At 38.8% G+C, this 10,890-nt stretch overlaps 1 protein-coding gene across 1 annotated transcript; it reads right to left on the bottom strand.

The window, feature by feature from the left end:
* Positions 1 to 6,586: 6,586 nt before the first annotated feature.
* LOC103964421 (putative polyol transporter 1) lies at positions 6,587 to 9,794 on the bottom strand. Its single transcript, XM_048568910.1, has 3 exons — positions 9,497 to 9,794; positions 8,925 to 9,271; positions 6,587 to 7,992 (listed from the first exon to the last, which is right to left on the bottom strand). Exons 1-3 carry the CDS (start codon positions 9,651 to 9,653, stop codon positions 6,880 to 6,882), a joined length of 1,617 nt encoding a protein of 538 aa, XP_048424867.1. The 5' UTR covers positions 9,654 to 9,794; the 3' UTR covers positions 6,587 to 6,879.
* Positions 9,795 to 10,890: the final 1,096 nt, after the last annotated feature.

The following is a 10,890-nucleotide window of genomic DNA, read 5'->3' as shown; positions in this document are numbered from 1 at the left end:
TCATTAATCAATGATAGCTCATAAGTCGGAGTCACTTATAGTGACCTATACGACTCATCCATATCTCTTCAATCAATGCTAGCTCATAAGTTGGAGTCACCTATAATGACATGTATGACTCATCCATATCTTATCAATCAAAATCCAAGTAATATGTCAACTGGATCCACCTTTTGTGGCCTGTACGGCTGAACCCATAGCTCATCACATATCCCTGCACACAAGTTGGAACCACCTCTAGTGGTCTGTACGACAGGACTGGGTATAAATAAGTACGCAAAGTGCTATGATCACGTAAAGACTATGCGAATAATCATGAGTCACCTACGAATCGAAGCCACCTGTAGTGGTCTATACAATAGGACTATGCACCTACCTTGGATCCAAGGTGAGCATAAGGTGTGGGAGGTGAACATTACGTGAAAGATTGTGCCCTAGCCACGGGCGGGAGCACTAACAGCGGGGTGTAGGTTTATGAGCTCTAATTGCATCTATTATAACATGTACGACTCATGGATAACATGTATGACAGTGTCAGAATTGCCTATTATTGCAACCTGTACGACAGTGTCAGAATTTCCTATTATTGCAACCTGTATGATAAGGTTAGAGCTGCCTAAAGTATAAATATAGTCATGCCATAACTCGATCATTTCAAATAACACCATAAACTTACCTAAACTTACCTGTGCATCTTGCGTTCCTCTTTGCACTTCAAAGCATTCACAGTAATTCCTTACAAGTAGTATACATATGGATATGTCATGATGCAATCTAATAATCAACCATGTCATAGCATTTATTAGTATATACATACATACATACATAGATATATATATATATAAGATGGCGAAATATGCATAATTTGTAACACCCCACTCCCGAACTATTTATTTCGGGAATAATTATCGGGAACAAGTCCAACTAAATATTAGTTTAATTAACCATCATTATTTATGATTCTTTAATTCAATCTCTAAATTCCTCACACATTGATTTATGACCAACATTTAACCACCAAAATCATAAGGTTAAATCTCACCTTTTCACCAATTTCATTCACATTGCTCAATTCCCAAACAAGGCTTTTGTCTCAATTATTTAATCTCATTTATTGTATGGCTGCATCTAACGTCTCGTTAGACTGCCTACGTACCCTAAATAGGGATCAAGCCAAACATAGTTCACATCAATTATTTGTAGGTAACATGCATAAATCAACTTAAACACGTTTGTGTAATTATCAATCAAATGTATATATACGATAGAAAGGAAATGACCCACTCACCTGAGGTCCACGCTACGACTCCCTAGCATGCACATCAAGACATCACGAACCAATGTCGCCTGTAACCAAGGTTAATTTAGCCGGGAAAAGCCCCAATTTAACACGAACCAGTCGAACCCTATAATTTAGGTGTCTTCAATTCGGCTCTATAGCAACTCCGATGCCCCTAAACTTGTTTGGGCTTTGTTCCTAAGCTTCAGAGGAGTACTTTGGTGGTGGTAATTTAAGGGTTTTGTTTCAGAATTTGAGGAATGGCCACCACGAACCATAGCCCCGCCATCGGCCCTTTGATGAATTTACACCCAAATTCCTTCAAATTTTAGGTGGATATGGAAGAGGGGAAGGCTAGATGATGACTGAGAGTAGTAAATCGGTCCAAATTGTCGGAAAAATGGTAGAAACGTGATGGAAATAGCTGGTATACGGGTTGGGTCCGTGGGTTTTACGGGTCAAGGGGAACAGGTCCGGTTCCCCCCTTCTTTTCCTCCATTCCCTCATTGGGCCATCTTCTCTCCCGATCCCTCATGTGCACTCTTCCTCCCTTTTCTTTCGCCGCCATCACGCAGCCCCTTCTTCTTTCTTCCTTATTTATTTATTTTTTTTTCCTTTCTTTTTCTCTTAAAATTGATTGGTTACCACTCCAACATGACACACCTCGACCCGGAATGCCCACTAGGACCCCGAATCGAGGCATGCTGGCTGATACTTGGAAGGTGATAAAGCCATAAAGTGTGATAATGTATAAAATGTGAATAAATTAAAAACTAAAAGTGCCTACGTACACGAGTGCTTGGTGAGTGGGTCTGGACCCATTTCACGCGTGATACAGAGCATAAGTATAGTACAGTAAGGTAAGATAATGATTAGACCATCATAAGAAGACATGTGCACTGAAGAGTGCTATGAATCCTTGTCGATACGGAACTTTGCTGCTAGAACCTGAAGGGGTGCAAAAATAGAAAATGTGAGTGAGTGAAACAAAACTTTTCAAACCAATTTCAATTACCAAAGGCAGTAGCCCCTTGCCGTAACACCTGTATAATTTCCCAGAAATACCAGGTGTGACTATAACTCAAAACCATAACTAGAATAACAGTCTCATAGTTATGCCGTGTCAAATATCTCAACAAGAATAAGTAACCCAGGTGAAATAAATCAATATGAAATGATATGTCAACCGGATCCACCTATTGTGGCATGTACAGCTCAACCAATAACTTATCAACATGTTAGTCGGAGTCACCTTACGTGACCTATACGGTTGAATCAATAGCTCATCAACATGTTAGCCAGAGTCACCTCACATGTCTTGTACGGTTGAATTAATAGCTCATCAATCAATGCTAGCACATAAGTCGAAGTCACCTATAATGACCTGTACGACTTATCCATATCTCATCAATCAATGCTAGCACATAAGTCGAAGTCACCTATAGTGACATGTACGACTTATCCATATCTCATCAATCAATGCTAGCACATAAGTTGGAGTCACCTATAGTGACATGTACGACTTATCCATGTCTCATCAATCACTGCTAGCACATAAGTCGTAGTCACCTATAATGGCTTGTACGACTTATCCATATCTTATGAATCAATGCTAGCACATAAGTCGTAGTCACTTATAGTGACCTGTACGACTAAATCAATAGCTCATCAAATATCCCTGCACATGAGTTGGAACCACTTCTAGTGGTCTGTACGACAGGACTGGGTGTAAACAAGTATGCTCAAGTGCTACGATCACGTGAAGACTGTGCGAATAATCACGGGTCACCTACGAGTCGGAACCACCTATAATGGTTTGTACGACAGGCCTGTGCACCTACCTTGAATTCAAGGTGAGCGTAAGGTGCAGAAGGTGAACATCACATGAAGGACTGTACCCTGGCCACGGGCGGGAGCACTAACACTAGGGTGCAGGTTTATGAGCTCTAAATGCATCTAATACCGCATGTACGACTCATAGGCAACCTGTACGATAGTGTCGGAGTTGCCTAAAACATAAATGTAAGCATGTCATAACCCCATCATTTCAAATAAAATGTAATCATAACTATGCATCTCACATTTCACAACATATACTCACCTGAACATACCTATGCATTCTACGTTCACCTTCACACTTCAAAGCATTCACAATAATTATGTGCCAGTAATATACATATGGATATGCCATGATGCAATCTAAAACTCACCCATACCATAGCATCTTCAAGTATATATAAATATATATAATATGGTGTAAAATGCACAATCTATAACGCTTTACTCCCAAACTATTTATTTTCGGGAATAATTATCAGTGATAAGCCCAACTAGACACTAATTTAATTAACCATCATTACTTATGTTTCCTTACTTCATTTCCCTAATTCCTCACATATTGATTTATAACCAACATTTAACCACCAAAACCATATGGTTAAATCTCACATTTTCCACCAATATCCTTCGCATTGCTCATTTCCCCAAACAAGGCTATTGTCCCAATTAATTAGTCTCGTTTATTGTATGGCTGCATCTAACGTCTCGTTAGACTGTCTACGTACTCTAAACAGGGGTCAAGCCATTCGTAGTTTGCACTAGTCCTCTAAAGCATTCACAGAAATTATATGAAATATTCAATTTATAAACATTTGTGGAGATGTCAATCTTATACACACACACACACACACACACACACATATACACACACGATAGAAGGGAAAAGACCCACTCACCTTAGGTCCACGCTACAACTCCCTCGCACAAATATCGAGACATCATGAACTATCGTCGTCTGTGACCAATTATTAAATCACGTCTCAGAGTTCTTACCGATAGAATACATAATTTACATAAAACACATCCCTACGTAATACAATTCGGAAGATCTGCATCACGGATCTACGATCCGTTACTTCAAAGATCTACATTATGTTTCTAGAACAATGTCCTAAGGTTTCATTACGATCCAACAGTCGGATCTCTGCCAATTGCTAAAACCAAGTGACGGTCAACATTTTATTTTATGAACTTACAAATTCAATTCGGGAAGATCTGTACATCGAATTCCCGTTTTGTAAGTTTCTATGGTCCTCAAATATTACGTACTATAACGTATTAAAGTTTGGTGACGATCCAACGGTCAGATTGTCGATTCATAATGACATTTTAACGTATTGTAGAGAATTTAGGTTCCAGTGATCAATCTACATCATACGATCCTCAGGACTGAATTCCAGGCATCTAATTTATCCTAAACATAGCATTGACGATCATCTGGCCATGCACCGCCGTGAGTGGCGGTCTGCCGCCCCGACTTGCCGTAAAATTCAACTATTTCTAAAAATTCTCAAAAATTACAAAAAAGGAACATCTCAATGAGAGGAACAACTTTCATACCTGCCACGAAGTCCAAAAGTAGACAGAAGATGGTCACTTTTGCCCACGAAGCTGGCGGATACCTAAAGCTTCACAGTGTCGATTCGTTGTCTTCAGAGGTCCAACGGGGTCAAGGTTGGTTAGGTTTTGCTCCTGGGATGATGGGCTACAAAGCCTAGGTGGTGGCATCAGCCATCGCTTTGCCGTTTTGCCGAAAAAATAAAAAAGGGTAGCTGGAGCACTGTGAGAACCGTCAACTTTCGTGGCCTCAAACCGCCACATACAAAGGTTAATCAAGGTGGTTCTTGGGTGGATTTTGTAGAGGGGAATGAAAGCTTCAACATGGCGGTGGTGGCGTCGAGAAATTCCACCGGAGTTGGCTGGAATTAGCCTTGGAAGTTGGGTGGTCACTGTGGTGGCGTGCACAGGAAAGCTGGGAGTTTTCTTCCCCTTTTTTTTTTTGTTTTTCCTTCTGATTTCTGATTGGGCTGCTGCCTTTTTTCTACCTTTTATCTAAAGGAAAACTAATGAAAATGACTTGAAAACTTTGAGTTTTAATAATAAGGACAAAATAAAGGGTAAAGTGAATAGTACCAGAATTGACTTTTTAGTGTAAAAATGTGATTTTTCATTACAGTGAACAATACTGTAGGCTTTTTGTTAAAACTCCCTTTATCTAATTGGTCCTCCTTAACCAATTAACTAACTTTAAATAACCAACTTCAAATGTTCATAACTATACCGTTATAATTTGGACTCGCAAATGATTTTCGCCTAAGTGTTCGTACCACCGAGTACGACTTAAATACATTAAAAGAATAAGTCATACATTTCTCTAAACGATGGTTAACAGAAGTCAAAGTCCTTGCCTCTAGGGCATTTTCGTCAATTCCTTTGATTAAAATAAATAAAAACGTAAAATTAAAGACGGGTTGTCACACCTCAGTTAATTAAGAATATTTTATTTTTGCATGAAATCTTGAGTTCAAATTCTCACGCTTCATTGTCACTCATATAAAAATTAATAACCGTTGTTATGGGTTAATTGTAAAAGCTTAACTTCTGGTTTGACTTATGAGGGTAGGCCAGGGGACATATGGCCTCCCAAAATATAACTAGCTAGGGACTAGAATCCAAAATTGTTTATTTTATACTTACTGTTGTATCAACTTGGTGATGGTTATCCAAGACTTACACAAAACCTATTTTAAAGAATTGAAAATTTATGTTTGGCTTTTTAGCTAAAATGGTTATTAAGATTTGTATAACTCTTCACTTTGGTTCTTGAGATTTGAAATCAATAGAAGTGGTTATTGAGATTGTCCACCAGCAATCATTTTGGTCATTAGATGAAAAATTATGTTAAATAAGGATCATAATTACAAAATTATCCTCAATTTAATAAACAATAGGCCAAAATGATTGGACCAAAATTGAGGATATTTTTATCATTTTATTCCTATTTTATGGAGATTTTTTGTGGAATGATCAAAATGATTGATTGTGGACAAACTCAAAGACCAATTCTATCTATTTCAAATCTTAGGAATTAAAATGAGGAGTTATGTAAATCTCAAAGATTACTTTTAGCAAAAAAGCCTTTATGTATTGGTGCAATTTTTTGGAACTTCTTTTACAGAAAATGGAAAAGATATGAATAAGTAGGAATTCTTGTAACATGTACAAATACTACAGGTGTGGGAAGTGATGAACAAAGGAGTAGGTACTTTCAGAGCGGCGAACAAAAAATGCAGGAGTCATTTGTTTTTTTTCTAGAAAAGAATTATTTTCATTCATTTCGGCTAGATTTTTTGTTCATTTTGGCCTGCTCTCCTTCTTGCCTGTGCTTAAAGACTTTTGGGTTAAGCTACAATCTCATTGCTTTTAAAAGATTAACAAACAAATAGAAGTTGGTGATGGAAAACAAACTTGAACTGAAAACTTGTTGTATACACGTTGAAAACGAACTCTTCTACATGCTCATGAAAACAAACTCGTACAATACACATCAAAAACACTCTTTTTCCCTTGCTAATGCATGGAAAACAAACTTGTACAATACATATCGAAAACAAACCCTTTTCTCCTCTGTCTCTGAGGTTCGAAACCCGTTTACATATATAGCCGATTGAGAGGAGGTACATTATATAACCGACGCCTACCCTAATTTTCGTCAAAGAACTAAATGCACTACCATTATACCATCCACATATCACACTAATCTAATTAGCTGGCCCTTTTGTGCCTAATTCGACCGCACCAGTTCCATTGTTGCCATCGCCATGATCAACTTGGGTTTTCGTTTCGAGCATTGCATTCGCTTCTCTCCACTTGTGGAACTTGCCAAACAAGACCTCCATATCTTCTAGGGTTCTGCCTTGTGTCTCCGGGTACATCGTATAAAAGAACACCCATGCAACAGCAGCAATTCCCCCGTAAAGAAAGAAGGCCCCACCCATTGTTATGGCCTTATACAACGAAATAAACGTCATTGAGAGGACCCCACTCACCACCCTATTCATCGCCACTCCCATACTACAGCCTTGGGCACGTAGCTTCAACGGAAAGATCTCAGAGCTATAAACCCAAGTGATGGGCCCCAATCCGATAGAGAAGAGCGCGGCGTACGCTATTACCATGGTCAAGCACAGTGCAGTAGTCCACGTCATCTTAGCCCCGTGGTGCTGATCAATGATTGTAAGGCCGACACCAAGAGCTCCGAGGGAAAATATCATCCCGGCAACACTAGATAGAAGCAACGGACGCCGTCCGACCCGATCAAGCAAAAACGTGGCGACCAGGATGAAAATGGTCTTGGCTAATCCAACGGCTACAGTGCAGAGTAGCTTGTGGTCGGAGTTGGTTATCCCAGCCTTCTCAAAGACTCTTGGGCTGTACAAAACGATGGCGTCGATGCCCGAGGCCTGCTGAAAGAAATGGATACCGACGGCGCAGATTAAAATGTGACGAACTGCTGGTGTTGGATGGAGGAGCAACTCTTTCCAGACGTCTTGGCCTTTGCTACGTTTGGGGACCTGAACGACGTCGTCGGTGCAGTGCTCGGGGATTCCAGCAGCTTCTTTGATGTCCGCTAATCGAAGCAGAGACTCCTCCTTGGAGTCTGAGGTTTTGTTGAGAACACGTGTCGCGTCCCCGAGCCGTCCCTGCATGACGAGCCAGCGCGGCGACTCTGGCATGGCTAAGACGCCTAAGGCCAAAAAAACGCAGGGGACTGCGCCGATGCCGAGCATGAGCCGCCACCCCAAGTTAGTTGGGAGCTTCGAGAACGCATAGTTGGACACGTAGCCCAACAGTATCCCTACATTGACAAAGACCTAGTATGCATTCACACAAATCAAATTAGTGAAAACATAATCAATTCATAATAAAAACAAAATCAATTCATATCTGCATTCCACAATTTTTTTCTTTAACTAATAAATCATTTCAAGCTTTTCAAAAGTGATTTTCGCATCATAATTCTTTTTTTTTTCCTAAAATATTTTATTCATCTAGCATGTAACTTTCTTTAAATTTATACAATTCACATGTTAATCAAGAGTAGTGTTAGGTAGATTAAGTTTGTAGACTAAATTTGCAGTTAAATAATGTGCTCGCAATAAGAATAAGCACGTTAATTAAATAATAATTCAATTGTCAACTTACATATCATTTAGTTTACAAATTTAATTTCTTTAGTACTACTCGAAAAAATAATAAAAGTGCATGAGAGAAAAAATTACAAATAATTATTTACAAAATTTTGTTTCACAAACATTACCCAAGAAAATGAGTCATGAGAGAAAAAACATTGCAAATAACGCGTTATCCAACATTATCCTTTTATAATTATCCAAATTTTATAGTAATAAACTGTTAATTTTGTTTTCATGTGGAGGGAAAATAAAAGAAATTCATGAAAAACCACATAAAAGAAAAACTCCCGACATATCGAAATTCTTTTATTTGTATGATGTTTTTAAGAATAATGCTGCACTTACCACCTATTATTATCATCGTATGTAGCACCTTTCTATAGAAGTAGGGACCCACCAACTCATGTGAGTGCCATTTTTTTTAGAAAAATGATACAAATAAATGATAAGAGTAACATTTTTATTTCTTAAAATGTTGAAGGCATGCATGTGGTAGGTCTCACCAACATGCTGCCTGTGCTTTGGGTTGTGAACTTGTGATAAGCTCTAGTACTATGGCTGTTTCGCTTTATGGAAAATGATATAGCGGTTATGGATGCATATAAACCAACCTCTGGGAAAGATGTGAGGAACCCACGAGATGACGCCGGCGAGACCTCGGCGGTATAGACAGGAGCGATCATGAGGGCGTACCCGACGCCAATCCCAGCTATAAACCGGCCGACCATTAGAAAGACATAGTTTGTGGCGAATCCCATAAGAAGAGCTCCGGCGAAGAAAATAGCCCCGGCAAGGACTATGGTGTATCGGCGACCAATCCAGTCGGATGTTCTTCCGGCAGCGGCGGAGCCGAAGAGGGAGTAGACGTTTAGAATACCGAGTAGGATCTCAATTTGCACGTCGGAAATCTTGAGGTCCTTTTGTATGTAAATTGCAGCTCCACTCATCACACCAATGTCTATAGATATATAAAACCAACATCATCACATGCAAAAATATAACTTTTGGAATATTAATGACAACGAATTGTTGCAATAAATTAAGAATTTTTTTCTCGCAACTCAATTTTTATATTTATCGTGTATTTTTATCATTAAAGCAAAAGTGTATACGACTACTTTGGAGGGTTAATAATAATTAAAAACAAATCTAAGGAAGCAAAATTTGAAGTATATATACTTACCATAACCCAGCAAGATTGAAGTCATGGAAGCCAAAATGGCACAACCAAAGGCGTACTTATTTCTTTTGGGTTTCTTTGGGGGATCAAAGTCTGAGAGGCCTCTGCTCCCGGTTTGTTGGCTGAAGACGGCATTATCTTCAGCTCTCCGGCCGGCCATCTTCTCAGAGAAAAGAGATGTGGAGGGGAAAAATGGAGCCTAATATTTGCAGAGATGTAATTTAGGGAGGGAGAGAGAGAGAGAGAGAGAGAGAGAGAGAGAGAGAGAGAGAGACTTAAGTGGATATTAGATGTTTTGAGAACTTGAGGTGAAGAGGGCTTAAATAGACATTAAAAAAGCTAACGTCATTTTAATAGCATAAATAGATTCGTGAGTCACAACTCCTCTACTAGCCACTCTGCATATCTCTCTCTCTCTCTCTCTCTCTCTCTCTCTCTCCACCAGTTCTTCCATCCCTCTAACATATTCGTCAAACCTAACGACAAAAAAATAAATGAGTAACAGTGTTTCTCTCGTTTTCTTTTTCTACGTGGGGCGATGACCAGCCGACTCTTTCTTTGAAGATAACGTACTCATTTTGGATAGGAAAAAGACTTGCTGATGAAAGATTCAGCAGCATCTTCTGCTGTCTATCAATCACGGTTGGACACGTGTCCAAATTGATAAAAAAATTCATAATTTGGATACGTGTTCAACCGTGATTGGTTGGTAGCAGGAGATGTTGCTGAATCTTCAGTAGCCAAATCTCGTTTTTTTGGATAAGAGAATTTACATATTTTACAGTAGCCTCAATTTTGAAATATTTTTAATTGTGTGAAAGTAGAAAAATAGGAAACTCATTCATTCATTTAAATGAATACAATGTCAAGCCTTTTAACTATTAAAGTGATTGGTGTAAGAAAAATGAAGTGAGACATTCACCGTCATCATGCTTGAGGTCAAACACTCCAAGCCTTCGGATTGGTAGAGCATATTCCACCTCTAATAGGTGTGTAGCAAATTATAAATTGTAGTTTCTCAAGTTTATTTAGTAAAAATAGAAAAAAAAGAATCGCTATAATATAAGTTATATACAAACTCAAATATCGAATGAGTTCTATTTACACCTGCAACACAAACATATACTATTATTGATACAGTCGTTAAAATAGGTGAATTCCAACCAGTTCTCCTATAATTTATCTTCTGAATTCGGGCAACAACATAAATCGATGACATTTAAAAGCTTTTGTGGGTTACAACGAACTGTCAGACAGAAAGAATAATGTTTTCCCAGCTCCTCTTTGTGCCACAAACTCATTGGTAACCTCACTCATCTCAATCCCTCTCAATATAGTCTCTAAAGGAGTTCCTAATACACCCAAAAAACTCTCTCACTCTCACAATTTCTCTCTCA

This window comes from the organism of the source record quoted next, unplaced genomic scaffold (assembly GCF_019419815.1).
Source record: "Pyrus x bretschneideri cultivar Hongxiangsu unplaced genomic scaffold, Pyrus_bretschneideri_v1 Contig10, whole genome shotgun sequence".
NCBI classification, from domain to species: Eukaryota; Viridiplantae; Streptophyta; class Magnoliopsida; order Rosales; family Rosaceae; genus Pyrus; species Pyrus x bretschneideri.
This window is presented reverse-complemented; position numbering and strand designations above follow the sequence as displayed.

Bases quoted from the DNA above. Each gene is read 5' to 3' on its own strand.
- LOC103964421 (XM_048568910.1), bottom strand. From the start codon at position 9,653: ATGGCCGGCCGGAGAGCTGAAGATAATGCCGTCTTCAGCCAACAAACC. The intron at 9,272-9,496 runs GTAAGTATATAT...ATATATCTATAG, and splicing joins TTCAATCTTGCTGGGTTATG to ACATTGGTGTGATGAGTGGA. The intron at 7,993-8,924 runs GTTGGTTTATAT...AATGCATACTAG, and splicing joins TCCTCACATCTTTCCCAGAG to GTCTTTGTCAATGTAGGGAT.